The sequence below is a fragment of the Momordica charantia genome, assembly GCF_013281855.1.
Source record: "Momordica charantia cultivar OHB3-1 chromosome 9 unlocalized genomic scaffold, Mcharantia_2.0 BLBB01000009.1, whole genome shotgun sequence".
Lineage (NCBI taxonomy): Eukaryota > Viridiplantae > Streptophyta > Magnoliopsida > Cucurbitales > Cucurbitaceae > Momordica > Momordica charantia.
Window position 1 is genome coordinate 27,192,619 of NW_028275167.1, and position 18,795 is coordinate 27,211,413.

Consider the following 18,795-nt stretch of genomic DNA (forward strand, 5'->3'; position numbering starts at 1 on the left):
TTTTTTTCATATATCGTTAACTTTTTATGATATAATAAAAACTTCGAACAAAAATTGAATATCTTAGTTTAGGTTGGCATGATACCCATTTCTAATGAGAAATTAGTTGCAAAATTCATAAAATGGTTGCAATAAAATCCTAAAAGTAAAACATCACTTTAAAAGTGTCAATCGACTGATATATATTCTCAATATTCTCAATAAATTATGAGAGTTTTAGATCCTCATACCCAAATGTTAAACTAAGAAAAAAAAAGTTAAACAATTTTTATAAACCAGAAGTTAGAATTAATAATCGTTGAAGTGTAATTAAAAATATTTGCTCAAATCAAGAGCATTCTTTTTAGTACGGCATATGAAAATAAGAGTTCGAATATTCGATCTTTTAATAAAAAAAAATCAACTAGACTCCAGTTGATCTGAAAGCAAATTTGATAATTATAGGTAGTGAAAGTGATTGCAAGAATTTCAAGAAAAAATGTCAAAGCGAATATAGTTCAATACTAATTGATATATATAGGATTGTGAATTCGAATCCATTTTCCAATTGTATAAAAAAAAAAAAAAAGAGAGAGAGAAAAAAGAATTTCAGGACAAAAATAATTGAACTTTTGACTTGCCGGGTAATTTTTCCCTCGAAATGAAATTACAGTAAGACCCAAACACCGGAATCGTATTGCAGGCAAAGTCATGGTTCCACTCCCACAGGCCACAACAAAACTGAGTATCTGAAGTTCACAGAGCTTTGGGGGAGAAAACTATGGCGTCGGTAGGAGGTGCCGCCGGTGGAGGCGTAGAGTGGCACGTCCGGCCACCTAACCCTAAGAATCCCGTAGTTTTCTTCGACGTCACCATTGGCACTATTCCCGCCGGCCGTATCAAGATGGAGCTCTTCGCCGATATTGCTCCCAAAACTGCCGAGAATTTTCGGTATTGTCACTGCCCTGCTCTCCCTGTTCTTCTTTGTACTCTTTAATGTTCTTTGAGTTTGCATTTGATTGCTGCGAAACGTAGCGAGTTATTTACCAGTCGAAGAAGGTTTTCTGTTGGGGAAGTTGGAGGTCTATTCTGCTCCATTGATTATTGGGATTTTTTTCTTTTGAGTTAAAAGATGTGAGGAAGTGTCATTTGTCTCCGTTGAATTGAATCCATTTTATCAATAAGATATGACGAGTGGAAGCAACTTGGGATGAAGATTATAAGTACCTTGAACTTGAACTCTCCTGGAAACCAACAATTTTCTTCTCTTACCTCCGATTGAAAATTTAAAATTATTGCGGGTAGTCATATAGCTGTACGTATTTGATGTCTTCTATGGTGAATTTTTCTTCGAGTTATTGCTTTCTCTTCTATGTATTTATTTAGTTTATTAAAAATTTAGGTTATGATATCACCTGCTTCTTTTAAATACTATATCTTTGAGATTATTTTTCCCATCTCTTTCAGTTCCCTAACTTGGATTGTTTTGTGTCTGACAGGCAGTTCTGCACCGGAGAATACAGGTTAGTAGATGTCTAGTATCAGCAGTAGAACATTGATGTAGCTTGAGTATGAGGAGTCATTTAAATAGTTTTTAATATAACCTTGAGAGGAAGAATTATGCAAGGATAGAACCCTGTAATTTCTCTCAGTGTCGGCTTAAAATGGTTTAGAATAGTGTCAAATCTCAACCACTGATTTTTATAGAATTTCAATGACAAAGAATTTTGTATGGAATGACTTATTTTATGCTTAAATTCAGGGAATGTATGAGATTTTCTTCTTGCCATTAAGGAACAATGAAACTGATATTATTCAAAAGAGGATATGTAATCAACATGCAAAAAGCGCTACAGGATCTCTTCTAATTAAAAAAGAAAGAAGATTTATCTGGCCAAAGTTAAAACGATAGGGAAACCTTGACTTACAAGAGGTTTAGAGTTGAGAGCCAAAAGGGGCATTTAGGTTAGCTCTATATCGAACCTCCTTGTCCACATTTTAGAACTATTAAAAATTCATTGTTTTCTAGAATCAGGTTTTATGAGTTATTATTTAAGTTTGTATTTTTCCTGTCAGAACATTTTGTTATTTTTTTCCGCATGAAGTTTTGTGAGTCCAATATTTCTTATAATATATTAATTTAATATTCGATTAAAATTTCTGCACAACTTTAAAAGGTGAAAACTAGCCGTAAGGCTTTTCCAATGCAAGTTTGTTTCCTGTTTGGTGAACTTATTTCAACTCATGGTCTCAATTGACAGGAAAGCTGGATTGCCTGTTGGTTATAAGGGATGCCAATTCCATAGAGTAATCAAGGATTTCATGATTCAAGCTGGTGATTTTGTCAAGGTAATCCAATCGATTGGCATATTTTTGGACTATTCTTGGTGTTAACTGATATGTGTCTTAGGTATAGACTTTGTGTTGACTGTTGATGAGAGCACTAAGCAGCATATAAATCTTTATATTTGGCGCTCCATGTCCTCTTTTTGTTGACTACCATGGGAATTGGAACAAATTTTCATAGAGATTCCTTATATGAAAAGGCAAAGTGATAAAGACAACCATTTTGCAGTTATGTTTCTTCTGACTTGTTAGATGAAACTCATTACAATTTCATAACTAAGGTCAACCTTTAGGCATAAAGTACATTTCTGTTCTTTAATTGAGGGTGAAGATCTCTTTCATTGTTAACATAGTTCCTTCCTGTTTCCAGAAGTCATTTGTTTAAAACTTTAAAGTTTAAAAATATGTACTTAATCATCTCTTTTTGTTCTAAATTAAGAAAATTGTCTTTGTTTTAATTGCACGGCTTTGTTGCTTATTTCTCATGCTCCTTTTCCCCTTAACATATATAAGCTTTTTTATGGTGGTCTCTTTGTTTTTCAGGGTGATGGCAGTGGATATGTTTCTATTTATGGACATAAGTTTGAGGATGAAAATTTTGTTGCTAAACACACCGGCCCTGGTTTATTGTCAATGGTATGATTTTCTGTTTGAGATGAGATTTAGTGCTTAATTTATGTTGTGTAATTTTTCCTATGTTGCTTAAATTTATTCTCAGTAATATTTTTTCAGTTTCATAAATGGATGCATGCATGATAATATCTTCAATTAATCTTCTGCATCATTAAAATTAAAGGTGTTGGACCTTCGAGGGATGGCCTTAAGGGCTTGGATATTTGGAGATGCCTCCAAGGTCCTAGCATTAAGTCTTTAGTTGGAAAAATTTTGGTGAGATGGAAGGTTTTGTTTGTTCTTCCTCTCTTTTTGTACTCTTCTATCGACTTAATACAAGTACAGATTTGTTTACATTTTAGAGTATTATGTTGAGAATATCACCGGTCACTAATATTATTATGTAGTCTGATCATCGCACAAATTTTACTTTTTATGTATCACTTGCAATGTGTTATTGATGACGTCTGTTTCTTCTTCAGGCAAATAGTGGGCCCGGCACTAATGGATGTCAGGTTCTTAAAAACTCATCTCTCTCTCTCTCTCTCTCACACACACACTTGAAGTCAAAGAAAATGGTTTTGTTTCTTTATAATAGAGGATACCGTACTAGCACCTTATTGCAGTCCCTATATCGTGTTCTTGGAAATCCTTGATACCTGGGCTCACATGGATATATCTAATCCCCCTTCTATATCCCTTCCTCTGGAATACTTATTAAAAAAAAAATGTAATATCTCTGTGGTAATGTAATGTTCTCCTCATTCTGTAAACGTGAGTGTTCAGAGTTGAGTTATTTAGATGATAGATGAATTGAACTTCCAGTCTTCTACATAGTTCCTTTTTTTTTTAAATACGTACCAGATGACTCCTACACATGCTTTCTAGCCACTCTGAATTCCTTCCCCACTGCTAAGGGAGAGTGAGGAAAAAAATCAAATGATTATTTGTTAATCTATGAGGGTTAATATGGATTTAGAAGTTTGAATAATTGTCTGTATTTTATGTTGCTCTTCATCTATCAATGAAAAGTTGGTTTCTTGTTAAAAAAAAAAATCTCATATGGTGAATTACTATCTTTGATATGACAAAACAATTGTAATGTTAAGGATGGTCTATGTGATTTGTTCTGGCGGGTTATTATCTCTGTTAGCTTTACACCATGTATTTTCTTCTTATATTGATTACCTTTTGCTGCAGTTCTTTATTACTTGTGCCAAATGCGATTGGCTTGACAACAAGCATGTGGTGTTTGGGGTATTCTCCAAGTCCTTCAACTTTTAGTAGTATATTTTAGTTGCAACATTTGTGTTACTTAAAAATATAAAACCATCTTTCTTCTCCAAAAAAAAATATATATATATATATAAAACCATCTGGGCAATGAGAATCATAGCATGATCTTTCCTGGGTTGACCCATTGGAGGGAAGTATCTCATTATTGTGATCTTAAATATCATAATGTTACATGCATAATTTCTACTTGCATGTTGCATCCATTTTTGTTTCGATATGCTTGTTTTCCCTTTTTCTTATTGCCATTGCATATTCTTTGATCGTAGTATTGTATTGCTTTCTATAGGACATGGATGACTAGATTTTCCAACTATATTATGTAGTTCAGAGAAATTCTTGAATCCGAATTTTTTCGTTTTTTATTTCTGCTCCCTGGATGAAATGTAGCTTAATCATCCTTGTGATAATCTTTGCAGAGAGTTCTGGGCGACGGACTTTTGGTTGTCAGGAAGATTGAGAATGTAGCTACTGGACCTAATAACCGACCGAAGCTGGCTTGCGTTATCGCTGAATGTGGCGAAATGTAATACTTGATCTATAAACTTCTAATGTGGTTTTCCAAAATATTTCTCTAACTGTTATAGAGCTTTTGCCTTCACTACTAGTTTCTGCCGGAATGAAGAATAGACCATGATTTTTTAAGGATGTGAATCTGTTTTGTATTTCTTCCTTGTATTGGTCACACACAGTATTGAAGCATCAGGGAGTGTCATGCATGTCTTGGGTCATTCATTGTGGTCGTGCATGTTTTGTGAGAACCTGATTTTCACAGGTTCAAGACATTCCAGGCCCGACTCCAAGGAGGTTGGGAGCGATTGTATTGGATAGAAGACGCGTTTGGGAGAACGGGTGGGCATTTCCATCCATTTCTATAGAGTAAGTGATGGAAATGCTATTAGGATAGATACGATGGTCACCATCTACTGAACGGGCACTCGAAAAAAAGGTGATCTCGAGACTCCATACTTGGACATTGGACACACAAAGAAGGTATCTGTGCATTATATCCGCTTGTAGCAAGTGTGTCTCTAACGATCAACCGGTCAATAAGAGTATTTGATTTTCAAGAACCTTAACTTTCACATCTAAAATAACGAAACATTATCGTCTTAACATTTGATAATGCTGTCATGTAGCAACATAAATGTTAAGAAGACTTAACTAAAATATAGATATTAAATTAAATCTAAATTGAAATAAAATATTATTTTTTTGTACGGCATGTTTGGATAGAGATTCGAACTCACAATTTTTTAATATGAGATTGGTGTCTTAAGTAGTTAATTCTAATGATTAGACATGTATCTATAATAGTAAAACTCTAAATCTTCAAAATGTACAATGGAGTACATGAGCATAATTCAGCGACTCCATTCCCACGTCATTGTACTATATAAAATATATATATATATATATATATAAACAAGTTAATTATTAAAAAAACCATAATTATTTGAAGCGTAAGGATTTATTCTTTCCACCCAAAAAATAGAAAATGATTTATTTATTTATAATATCATGCAATTTACCAAAATTGAGAAAGAAAAACTAGGCGCGTGGAAGATTGTGGGGGTAGCGCGAACAGCAATCGCCGAGCGAGTTCACTCATTGAGTTGGCGAGAGAGAGTAGAGAGAGAGAGAAATGGCATTCACAGCCCGAGCTCTGAAGGTTCCGCCGAACTCCGCGAGTCTTGAAGAAGCCAGAAATCGAGTTTTCGACTTCTTCAGATCAGCATGTAGATCATTACCAACAATCATGGACATCTACAACTTAGACGATGTCGCTACCATTTCTCAGCTCCGCTCCTCCGTCGCCTCCCAGATCCGCAAGAATTCTCACATCAACGACCCTAAGGTGTCGCTTTCCTGCACTAAACAATCATATGCCTCTTAATTCTCGTTTATTTTGATCATCTCTATGTGCTTTTCGGCGGTCTTGCGGAATTTCGTTGAAATCCTTCGTTCCCTTATTGGTCCTGTCGGTGTGTCGATTAGAAACAAACATCTGAGAAAGGAATTTCTTGGTTTTCTTTTCCTAGCGAGTTATTCCTGCTGAATCGAATAGATACTGGTGCCTTTTCCTGTAGATGCAATGGCTAGGGTCCCTAAGTGTACATTAGTGTGGCATCACTTGGAATTGCAACACGTCCAGGTGATTTGTTGAACTTAAATGATTGCTCCCTCCTTAAGAGCGGGCATATTGGGTTGCGTGGAAAATGTAGATGACTTGCGTTTTTTGTGGGTGAGGGTGATCTATTCCCTTCGCTTTGTATTTCTGGGGCTCTTCCTTCTAATTGTGGGACATTGTTGAAAGATGGATTGGTTCTTTCAGTGCTAGAGGTGATTTGATGGTAGTATTCTTTGGACAACCAATTAATTATGACTTTTTCGGAGAGTTTGTTTCAAAGGAGGTCATTGGAAGATAGGCGTGCAATTACAAGTTTACAAAAATCTAGGCCTAAAATGCATTTGATTGCTTCTTTCTGCTGCTGCTGCTGGCTTAAAAATGTTCCTACAAAAGAGGTTTTACTTTGAACCAAATTAAAGAAATTGTGGGTCAATGCAATTAAATTGTTACATTGGAGTCTCCAGTTAGAAAGAAACAAGAGTGTTAAATCTGGGTCAATTAACTCCATTTGTGGTGCCTTTTTGATTGCCCCTTGAGAGTTTTTGTTCTTTTGTAAATTTCATTTATCCATGAACGTTGTTTCCTATCAAAAAATAAATAAATATACAAAACTTCTGTGAGATTATCATAATTACTATCCCTGTATAATTACTAACGAAAGATTTATTCTTCTCTTGAAGAGTTAAATATGTTCTCTTGTTTCTTACCAAAAAAAGAAAAACAAGTCCATTTGGTTACAACAAATAGAATTCTACTCATGCATCAATTAATCTTATCCATACCCATGTATGCATTATTTTTACGCCAGAGTATGCATTTTATTTATTTACTATTATTTAACTATGCATCAATTAAATACCACTAATTTGATTCCTCAAATTTTTTACTGCGTCAGTTTATCATCTTTCTTGTGATCAGTATCTATTTATGGTGTAACCTGCTGTATGTTGTTCTACAGTTGCTGCCAGGTGAATGTTATTTGTAATTTTTGTGCTATCAGTTGTGTGAATTGAGACATTTTCTCTATGTTCTTTGTTTTAGAGGTTATTAAAATATTTGATTAAGACAAAACACCCAAAAAATGCTATTGGCAGTTTAACACTAGACACTTGACTACTTCCCCCCTAAAAGTTTTCTGCTCACCCCTCACAATTTCCAAATGAGGCCTAACTGATTCTGGACTCCAGAGCTTGTTATTGCTACAGTATTGCACCTTGTGGAAGCTTACTGCCTCTCTAGTAATAAAAGGTCCAAGCTCGCTTATGTAACCGAGGAATTAGATTTAATATTCTGTTCCTTCTCGAAAATCATCCCTTTGGTATTAACTATTCTATAGAACAAAGACCCAATCCAAACAACTTAAAACCTTTTGGTAATTTTGCTCCAATGGGAAATTTTACCTTTCTTGGATCATGTAATTTCTCCTGGATTTTTTATCATAGAATGGGAAATCTTATAGCATATTGTTCCTGGAAAATTTTACCGGCTCTGTTGGTACTGCAAATTGTAGTTTATTTCCACGAGTCTCCTGTGTGGTAAATTAAGCATAATATGTTACAGCAGCAGCTTTGTAGTGTGTTTCTAGGACTGTCAATAGGTATCTCCCCAAGTTTAAAGCAATACTTTTTAGGCAACCATACATGGTGTACGGTCTGCCAAGGTACATCACTTATGGTGATAGGCGGGATTGGTTCAGCCTCCTTTCACACAATGATCTGCCAAGGTGAGCACCTTGGGATATATATATGTCTTGCGTGTGTGTATAGGGAGAGAGAGAGGTTGAGCCCCCTTCAACCCAATGGTATGCCAAGGTGAGCGCCTTCTGAGTTCTAATGTATACATTCTTCATACATATATATCTATATGTATACGTTTTAAAAGTGTCTTCGCTCAAGTGGTGTCTTTTGCGCACCTCATGCACCAAGAGAAAAGCTTACGATCCCAAGATGCCTTGAGAACACTTGTAGACTGGTACATTCCAGGAATGTGTTGGGTTATAGTCAAAAAATAATTTGCTTCGATTATTTGAAAGAAAAATCTGTATTTGCTGATCTTTCCATAGTGATCTTCGATTGCAAATGCTAAGACTTCTTGCCAGTTTTTGACCTTTCAAGTTTACAGGTGATTGATATGCTTCTTTTCAAGGGAATGGAAGAGCTTGGTAACATTACCGAACATGCAAAGCAGAGGCATCACATCATTGGTCAGTATGTGGTCGGTAGCGAAGGGCTTGTGCAAGATTTGGGCACCAAGGATCAGGGCATATCCAATTTTCTCAAAAACTTCTACAAGAGTAACTACTTTTAAACTCCACTGTTCCTTGAATATGAGACGTTCCATAGTTTTAAATTTGTGGTCTTCAGAAATAATGAAGAAACTGTATCTGTCTCCTGCACAATGATGGATGCTATTTTGATCATTTTGTTGGATTGAATTGTTGATACCTTTATGATCCACTGTAGCTTTTACAGAGGCAAAGCAATCCAAGATCTTTGGTTCTTTATGATGCGTTCTTAACTATTAAGCCTGAATGATTGTCTAGTCTAAGCTTTGGTTACTATTCCAGATGCTGCTTCCCTTTCAGATTCTAGTTGGCTTTATTTTTCTACTGGCATGCTTGAATTTCGAAAACATTAAACTAGAAAATGGGCAATGCGATCAAGAGACCCTGACAATAAGTATAGCACAACGGTAAAGACACATAACTCTTTTTTTCTTATGCTTGAGATTGGAGGTTCAAGTTCCGAATTGGCTGTACTAAAAAAAGGAAGGAAAAAAGGTCCCTATTAGTTAGTTATTCCATAAATATGTTGGAGTTCTATTTGTGTTTTTTTTTAAGTAAAAACCATCCATTTCAGACTTAAATATAATAATGATGGTTATAAATTCCTAATCCAAAAAAATGATGATTAAAAAGCAACACAAGGTAATCTTCACTCTAGTGTTGAAGTGTAGTCTGTATAGTTTAGCTATGATTCCAATTTAATCCTTATAGTTTTGGAAGTTTCGATTTAACCTTCATAGTCTGTGCTTAGTTTTAATTTAGTCCTGATTTAAAATTTTCACTTTTATCTTTTTTTTTTTTTTTTTGTTAAACTTCATAATTCATCTCTAAATTAAATTGCAACGTCAACTTTTTATCACGTTAAAATCAACATTTCAATATAGTAACAATAAAGATCATTTTTAAAGTTTGATTAAATTATAGATACCAAATAGAAATTTTTAAGATCATAGAGAGCTAAAATCATATGGACCAAATTAAAAAAAAAAAAAAAAAAGTTAAAAGCCAAAAATTATGTCCCAAATTAAAATTAAACTCAAAATATACAAATTAAATTGAAAATTAATATAGACCAACTTGAAATTATGTCCAATATTATATTGTATGAACAACTCTCAGTGATTAATAATTATTCTCCACGAGTCAAAGCGAGCATAGCTCAACGGTAATGGCAGATACCTCCAACTATAAGGTTGGCAGTTCGATCCTCCATCCCAACATGTTGTACTAAAAAAATAATTATTCTCCACCACACTCGCAAAGAAAAAGAAATACAGCATTTGAATATTCTATTCAATGCACCAAGTGATATGTGCTGTGCTCTATGAGAAAGCCAGAAGTATAAGATAGGCCACTTAAAATATTCTATGCCACTTTTCCACTGCTTTTTTAGTGGATTGTTTTTGGCTTTTTACTGTTCTATGTGGTGCTCCTAAATACCACCCACTCACAGACCCATCATTTCAAATTTGAACACCAAAATTCTTCTGATGAACTTCTGGCAAGAAAATTTGAACAATATTTGGAAGTTCAAAACCCAAAACTCATATTTAGCATGTAGGTTGCCTATCCTAAATTACATTCTTTTGAAGCAATACAACTGTTTTCTATCTCACATACAAATACATACAGTTTATTACAAGTAGCATCACAAGACTGATACCATATATTGAGGGCACACAAATGAAAATTTGAAACTATAGCAATCATTAAATTGTTATTCTATTGCCTATCCATGCTTTTGTCAATATACTTGGTCGAAATCGCAAAGCCATTCACTCCTTCGGCCGAGCAAGCCACAGGGAACTAAGGGCTCGTAGTCTGGAGAAGTAATCATGAATTGCAAGAAGTGCACGAGCTGACTGGCGAGTTGTTAATATCCGATGCATTTGTTGTAGTGTTTGTTGCCGTAGATTGTCAGCCTATTATTGTTTCAAACCCGGCATCCCGAACAAGGACGAAGAGAGAAGAAAGCAAAAATGAAAATCTTTGTGGAATAAGTTTTGGATCACAAGTGAAGCAGGAAAAGCTTTCTAGTTAGAGTGATAAAAAAGATGCTAAAGTAGACTATTGAAGTTTCTATTGCTGCACTTTAACATTCATAGATTGAAAAGAAATGTAAGGAACTTTAGGATCAAACTCAAATCTTGATGGTCAACATACAGATATGTAAAGAGATATCGTGCGAGTCAAAGCTCGAATTTGAGATCCAAATCTAGATTTGAAGATTAAATGCAAGAAAAGATACTTTTTCTTCTGTTTATGGGTGGGAAGAAGGGGGACGAGTTTTGAAAAGAACTTAATTATTGGTAAGTATGAGATATGTTGAGCATACCTGGCGAATAAATCCCTCGAGGGTCCCGAGTTTACCCATTGCTGTGGCCATCTGACCCATGTAGTTTGCCACATTGCCAGACGCATTTGAGGAGCCAAGAGATCCACTGGACAATGTCTCAGCCAGTGATTGTTGCAATGCCTCCATGCCCTGCGACAATGCATCTTCGGTCTGTTGTGACGACTGCTGCAAGTTGGATATGCCCATCAACTGCTGCTCTGTGAGGGGCTCTAACTGACTGACAAGAAGCTGCAACGGAATCGATAGGTTGTAGTAAGAGTTAAAAGTTAAAACTCAGGGTTCTATATCATACTAGTACCAGCATCAAAACATCAGTTAAAACAATTATAAGAAGCTAGAATTGATAAATAAAAAACATTAACTAGCAAAAGTTTACATAATATCCTTCTTATTGGTAGTTCAATGTAGTTCCTTTTGTTCTTTATTTGAGTATTTCTTGTCCTATGCTCCGTTCACTATTCCTGTTTTAATCTACTTTTTTGGGTGATTTAGTGGAGAGGCTACAACCTTGCTGATCTAACCAATCCCAACTATAGCGATTTTTGGAGAACTGCCCCACCCCGAAGAAAGTATGAACCATAAAAATGAGCACACCTTTAAGAGCTCCGATGACCGGAAACCACCAAGCCACAAAAAACATCTTTCAGCAGGTGTTTTCCACATGCCAGACAATAAATGGAAAACATCAGCCTTTGCAGCGACACCTTTGAGCCGAAAAACCTCATCATAATGAGCCAAGACGCCATCAACAATCATTCGAAGTTCAGTATCACTTGCATGTGAGTTTACTGCTGCTCTCAATTCATTGATCTGCTTGTTTTGTTCTTCCAACCAACGGGCATATTCCACATCAAATGTCATGGCCCCTGCAAATGTGAAGTAGCTGATGCTATGCAACTTTAAACTGAAAAGATAGCCAAAAGAAAATGCACTTACAGCCAAAAAGTTGTTATGGTTACACAATCAGGGTATATGTGGAGCAAATATTAATTATGGCTGATACTACTATTCATGAATTAACCAAGTCTAATGCAGAAGATAAATGAAATTGAGTCAGTTCAATAATCATGTCAGATTACAATGTCTCCCACATCCACATACAACCATAAATAGATCTCAAATTTCAGCTTGTCTCATGGAAGTAAATGTTATGATTGGAGATAATTAAAATACCATTTCCAGTCATTGAATGGGCTTGATCTCCTGAGCTTGATATGAAGATTCCCTAAACAGAGTAACACAAGTAGGCAGTTGAAAAGATCCAAACTTGAGAGGTAGAGAACAAGAGAGAGAGACACGATACATAGGTAAGAAAATAATCATGAAAAGGAAATGCAGCTAACCTGCTGCCGTGCTCGCTGAAGCTCCTGCTCTAGTTGGGTCAACTTTAAACGACTACTCTCCAGCTGTTGAACATATGCCTGCATATCGATAAGGTCAGGAATAAACGTTAGAATTAGTGATGTACACATTATCATTTGTTATTGTAAACTAACCAAGTAATAGAAATTACGATAGTACTTATTTGATAAAGTCAGGAGGAAATGTTAGAGACCGGTTTTCATTGAAGAATCTAGAAGTACGAACTTTCGCCGCCACCATTTGAAAAACGACTGAGTAAACCAGCCTTGAAGAATCATAAATGGAGTCGAAATGATGAAGGGTCACAAGGTCCAGAAATAAGAGAAACGAAGAAGCAGAAAATAGCTCTCAGATGTCCCAAATGCCAATATTAAGTTGTTACAGATGTAATCAGGACATCTGATCAAATAAATGTTTCCTCAAAGGTGTCAATTTGGCCAAAAACACTAGACAAGAATCACAGGAAGAATCAAGTCTTAAATTTAATGACGAGTAAGAGGAAGCTCAAAGCTGTGTACTTAGAATGGGTGAAGAGTGAGGTATTTATCTTGAATAGTACAAAAGATGAAGCTCATGGAGGCGAAAGATGAATTTTGTGATGTTAAAGATGCCAGAGTTCAGAAGCTCAGGGGTCATTTCCCCACAAAACAGAACTGAACTCTTGGACGTTACTGAGATCCAGGATATTGCTAGAAATTGGCGGTATGGGAAATGCTGTGACAATTTGACTGAAAGGGACTAACAGTACAAAGATTCTAAAATCTGCACTTGGCCTTTTAACATGATAACTATGCTTTAAATTTTCATTTAAAAGCGATTAAAGAATAACATGGTTGTGGTACTAACATGGAAAGCTTCTAAACACCAAGCGGCAGCCCCATTGGCAAGGGCTTGGGGCCCATTAGTCATACCGACTTAGAGGTCTCATGTTCGAACCTTCAGATGAGCTTAATACCAAAAATCATTGATACCCCCGAGTCCGAACATTGGGGCAAGAGTGTGCCCCAGGCATAAATGAGCAAAGCTCCGACTCTCGATTAATATTGAAAGCTTCTAAGCCAACAAAATATTAACCCCATTAACATAAATAAAAAAGATTAAGATCAGGTGTTTTCCTTTGTTTTTTTTCATGAAAATCCAAGCTTTCATTGAAAAAAATGAAAAAATACAAAGGGGCGTACAAAACAATCAGCCCACAAAAAGGTGCATTCCTTTGTTTTAGATTTCATAAGACATATGATCTTATGAAGTTATTTTAGTCCCTTCAATCTAATGAGTTGCCTTCCTACATTCAAATTTTACTTCACTCTCCTACTGATGAACAAAATTATAGCCATGGCACCAACATAACATGATTGAAATAAAAACGGAAGGAAAAATATAGAGCAATACCTTTTTCCTAAGTCGGCTTTTTCTGGCAGCTTCACGATTCTGTGCAAGCCTCCGAAGAGTCTGAAAAAGACAATAATCCATTTTTGTCACACAAAATCATCACAGCCAAGTAGATAAATCTTGGAGATCAATTACATTACTAATATACGAGTACAACCTTCTGATCAGACTTATCTTTTGTTCTATCACTGGAATCAGAGGCCATAACAGCATTACGCTGACCCATATCAAGCTGTAAATGAGGGAGAAAATAATATATTAGTGCATAAATGCAGGATCAGCCCTTTTCCCAGAAACTAAAGATGAAGTTAATATAACAAAAACAGTGCATAAACGATCAATCCTGCCAATCAGTAATAAACTGAATTGTGTAAACGACAAAGAAGTATGAGATAGCACATTATTTGAGTATGAAAGACATATTACCCTCTGGTTTTTGTCATCTGTGTCGACATCTGTAGAGATATCAGTCCTTGGACTGACATCAGTCATGGCATATACTTTGAGGTTCTCTGCAATACTGCAAGACATGGAAACCAAGGACATCACTGAATCGGAAATGGTGTGGCAGTATGACTGAAAAGGACAACACAGTACATGGATTCTAAAATTTCCACTTGATCTTTTATCACAGTGGCTATGCTTTGAGTTGCCATTTAAACTATAGTAATCATATATAACTCACCTTATTAAAGGTACCAGTATAGAAGGTTACAAGCAACTGTTTGGCCTCTTATTTATAGGGATTTAAAACACAGTTTCTGCATCAAGAATTCAACTTATTACCACCCAAAAAGATAAGACATACAGAATTAAATGTGCGCACGTGTTTTTCTCTTTGCAGAGTTTCCACCCTGATTCCATTTAGCCAACATAAAATAAGATCGTCTTTTTTTTCTTAGAAAAGCTACAATTTCACTGAATTATATGAAATAAACAAGGTCAAAAGGACCAAAGGAGTGGTTGGAAAAACACCAATTGGTCTGTATAACAGAAAGATAGTAGTCACAAAAGAGATTAGATCTAATGCACCAAGAAGAAGCTAAAAACAGAACACTAGAACAGTCATACTAATTAGTAGTTGTAGTTAGAGGTGGGTTGGAAATGTAATCCAGCCTTCCTTTTTCTTTTATGGTGAGAATAGCAAATTGCGGCCTCTGCAGGAAGTTGATGCAGAAATAAGGAGAAAATAATGTCGCAAGGACTGGATCCCTCTTAGAGAAATTAATAACTCTCGTTCATTTTCGAATGCAGCAAGTCAATAAGCAGACCATGGATCAGAAAATAATTTATTTTGTGTTCTTAGTATAAAAAGCGACAATATAAGTAGCCTGAAAGTGAAAGGTTAACATGACTTGGAGCAGCAATGTGCAGATATAAGGGGAGGAACTTACAGTTGGTCACAAATGGATATCTCTGGAGTGAAACTCGGAATCCCGCTCGCCACTTTCTTCTCATTTCTTCCCCAGTCGCCTGTTCCACTCCCCCTACAACCATCATCAAGAAAAGTCTAAGACACTAAAATCAAAAGAACTCCAAAAGCCTAGCCAATCAGCTATAAGAAGATACTCGAAGGAGATTCAGAAATAACCATAACAACCGATGATGCCGTGAAGAGAAGATATAATTGAGTATCAGCCATGAAGAGGAAGTTGATACAAATGGAATATGTTAAAAAACACTCCTTAGCTACAGAATCACCCGGATGTTAGCCACAACCTTTTGGGTCATGGAACTCAACACCAGTCCAAAAGAACCAAAGAGATCAAATTCAGAGAGAGATCCTAATCAACTGGAAATCAAATCGAACTGGTAAACAAAGTATACCTCGTTTACCATCTACCCAAAAACGCCATGAAATCGAATTTACCGAAATGATGCAGAATACTCCCAAAAACTACAACATCCCCAGTAAGTCAAACATCGGTAAACAGTCAAAAAAAACACAAAGCTCAGCACAAACTAACAATACCCAGATGTCAATATCCCCCAAAACGAGTCAAACCAGCATATCACGACTTGGCAGCACGTATTTGACCCAAACGAGCGAGACCCAGATGGCCAAATTAGGAGAATTTGAGAAAAACTGGAAGGCCCCCCGGCCCCCTTTCCCCAATCACAAACTGGGGATAAAAATCAAGGACAGCCGCAGTAGATTTATGGGCATAGTAGCGTTTGCTTACTGTTTTTGAGGTCTGTAAAGTCTGAGGCGAAGCAAAGTAAAGGCTGTGGAAGGTTTGATGACGAAGATGGTTGGTGGCGTGAGGTGGCGCTCGTGTATTACTGGATTTCAGAGTGTGCGAAAGGTGAGGGGGGAGAGGGACGTTTCGGTTGTGTGCCACTGCCAATCTCAAGAAGACGCTCTTTTGCGTGGAAATCTTCCACTTCCCAATGACCAATTATTACTTTTTTATTGAAAAAAGAATGTGGGTGTGGGTTCTGAATTCTGATGAAAGTCAGTGGGCTTGAGATGGATAATTTTGGGTGTGTTTTCTTGGCAGCAATGGCGGGTAGCTGTGTCAGATATCTAAATTTAGCCATGGGGAAGGGGAAGGGGAAGGGGAAGGGATTCAATTTGAAAACACGTACACCATTGCCAGTCGCTTTACAGTTTGTCTGACCAGTATCGTGACTACTGACTACTCACTTGGGAAACACCCAAAAATTTGTTCTTCTTTTTGGGGTATTGTTATAGAATAGCCTAACTATATCATTTAGTAATTATTGTTTGGGGTATTGTTTCGTTTTATTTCAGTACGACGTACATTTAAATTCACGATTTTTTTTATCTGATGATTTAATGTGAGTTTTGTTCAAGTTGATCGTATTGTTTCAATTTAGTATTTACTGTTGAAAAGATATTGATTTAGTTCGGTATACTTTTACATATTTAAATTATATTTATAAATTTACTTGAACTGACATAAATTTAGAAGATAAATTAAGTTATCGAAGGAGTAAAATTTTATCATTTCTCCTCCAAATTTTCAAGAAATTGGTAGAAATTTTTATGGTTCGTCTCTTGACCCTAATTCATCATCATATGAATTTTTGTCAATCCACTAACTATCATGTCATATATAAGTGCATAGTCCATCAATAGAAAAAGAGCTGGATATGTTTTATTGGGTGTCTTTCTCTTTCGAAATTAATTGAAATAACATTACTTCTCACTCCACTTCATTTGTTGGGTTTGATCTCTAACCTCATGAATGAATAAGAAAAAATAGATAAACATAAATTCTACTTCTTCTATTAAGACAATCTCCGACTTATATTTGCCTAATGTTCATTCATTATACAAATGAATAATTCGTAATATGTCATACTTTTATAATTCATAGTTTAGTATGTAATCTTGGTCGAAAGATTGTTTAGCAGTAAAGACATCTAACGCCTTATTTGAAGTTGAAGGTTCAATTTTTGAAACTCCATATTTATCATAGAAATGGAATAATACATTTTTATACCTCAATTTTGAGTTTAGTTTTCAATTTGGTCCTTAAATTTCAAAATGTCACACCCTTTACCCAAGTTTTTATTTTGCTTTCATTTGATCCCTAGATTTCAAAATCTTAACACCTTTACCCTTCGATTTTTAGTTTTGTTTCCATTTGGTCCCTAAATTTCAAATTTCAAAAAATACACTTTTACCCGTATTTTCCACTATGGCTCATTTTTTGTCCAGATAGTAACGGAGGTAGGTGTCTTAACCACTTGAGTTATGATTTTGGCTAAGTGTAACATTTTGAAACCTATGAACTAAATGTTTTATATATATATATATATATATATATATATATATATATATGTCTGTAATTACATTTCTTAAACTCAATTTTCACTGAAAATTAACAAAATTCAAATTATCATTTGTTTATCAAATTGCTAATTACTCTCTCCACAATCTTTCTACATTTTCTCTCCCCGTATCTGTATTGTCCCATTCAACTAAACATAACTCTTACATATTTTTCATAAATTATTAAGTAAATATTAATGATTTTAAATCGCTCCAAATAGATTTGAAAACATTTTTAAAACACTACTGAGTTTTTGGGCTGGATGACCCTTTTTGCATGACTCGATTGAAATCTGTCCACCTTTTTCAAATATAAGTTTCATATACTTTTACCGATGACACTGTCTATGCCAAATTACTTCGTTTGCCTCTCCACTTACTTGTGTTATATGAAAAAGGTCATCCAGCCCTAAAAACCCCAAGAAATAAATAAATGTTATTTAAATTAGAATGGAATAAGCATACATGTAGACTCTTTAAATAACCTAATTACATTTTTTTTTAGAAAATAAATTACTTAAATGTTAGTAATTTACAGATTTGTCAAAATAGAGAAGTCGAACCCATATTAAAGTTACTAAACTACATACTCATGTATTTCTAATAAATAAATAAAATCTTAAACCCCAATACTCTAGAGATCATTTTTATTTTTTAATAAAGAAATAGAACTCTAGCCTCTAGGCTATAAATCCTAAACCCGAAAACTTCTCTTTTTAATAAATAAATAAAATTCTAAATCTTAAACCTTAAACTTGAACCCTAACTCTTAAATCCTAAAAAAAAAAATATTTTTTAAAATATAAATAATTAATGTAATAGGATAGAATGAGATTTATGGAGTACAATTTCAAAAAAAAATACTTGTAAATCTTAATTTATAAATATTTAAAAAATTGCATTTGTAAAAATATGACGTGGATAAGACATTAAAAAGAGAAGGCTCCAAAAGTAGAAGAAAAGTCCAATTATGGAAATGAGCCCCGTACTAGTAGAATGCCGGTCAGGACATAATTAGCCCACTATCTAATTTCGCAAGTATAATATAATTGAGATCAAATATTATATAAATAATTATAAATATATATAAAAAAGAAGTATACGGAACATCAACTTTTTTTTTTTTTAATATAATAAGTTGGGTGGAGATTCGAACTCATAACTTTTTGGTCAAAAATATTATTAATTACTATTGAGCTAAATTCATGTTGGCCTATGAAACGTCAATTAGTGATACT

The 18,795-nt window shown here is 35.0% G+C and overlaps 3 protein-coding genes across 12 annotated transcripts; 2 read left to right on the forward strand and 1 right to left on the reverse strand.

Moving 5' to 3' along the window:
- The first annotated feature begins 648 nt into the window (after positions 1-648).
- On the forward strand, positions 649-4,895 carry LOC111010273 (Cyclophilin-like peptidyl-prolyl cis-trans isomerase family protein). The gene is made up of 7 exons (XM_022283640.2): positions 649-930; positions 1,479-1,502; positions 2,241-2,328; positions 2,869-2,961; positions 3,420-3,452; positions 4,138-4,194; positions 4,650-4,895. Exons 1-7 carry the CDS (start codon positions 761-763, stop codon positions 4,758-4,760), a joined length of 576 nt encoding a protein of 191 aa, XP_022139332.1. The 5' UTR covers positions 649-760; the 3' UTR covers positions 4,761-4,895.
- Positions 4,896-5,771: 876 nt separating this feature from the next.
- On the forward strand, positions 5,772-8,864 carry LOC111010212 (LYR family of Fe/S cluster biogenesis protein). The gene is made up of 2 exons (XM_022283563.2): positions 5,772-6,088; positions 8,483-8,864. The coding sequence occupies exons 1-2, from the start codon at positions 5,876-5,878 to the stop codon at positions 8,666-8,668; spliced, it is 399 nt and encodes a 132-aa protein (XP_022139255.1). The 5' UTR covers positions 5,772-5,875; the 3' UTR covers positions 8,669-8,864.
- Positions 8,865-10,166: 1,302 nt separating this feature from the next.
- Positions 10,167-16,348, reverse strand: LOC111010195 (transcription factor TGA2.2). Of its 10 annotated transcripts, XM_088117502.1 has the most exons (12): positions 15,728-15,922; positions 15,583-15,652; positions 15,150-15,242; positions 14,441-14,516; positions 14,182-14,275; positions 13,913-13,987; positions 13,756-13,815; positions 12,345-12,422; positions 12,175-12,226; positions 11,596-11,867; positions 10,981-11,229; positions 10,167-10,567 (listed from the first exon to the last, which is right to left on the reverse strand). In XM_088117502.1, exons 5-12 carry the CDS (start codon positions 14,245-14,247, stop codon positions 10,421-10,423), a joined length of 999 nt encoding a protein of 332 aa, XP_087973628.1. In that variant the 5' UTR covers positions 14,248-14,275; positions 14,441-14,516; positions 15,150-15,242; positions 15,583-15,652; positions 15,728-15,922; the 3' UTR covers positions 10,167-10,420. The 10 variants fall into 10 exon arrangements, with proteins under 10 accessions (XP_087973628.1, XP_087973627.1, XP_087973630.1 ...); XM_088117501.1 differs by lacking the exons at positions 15,583-15,652; positions 15,728-15,922 and adding an exon at positions 15,939-16,344; XM_088117504.1 differs by lacking the exon at positions 15,583-15,652.
- Between the last annotated feature and the right edge of the window lie 2,447 nt (positions 16,349-18,795).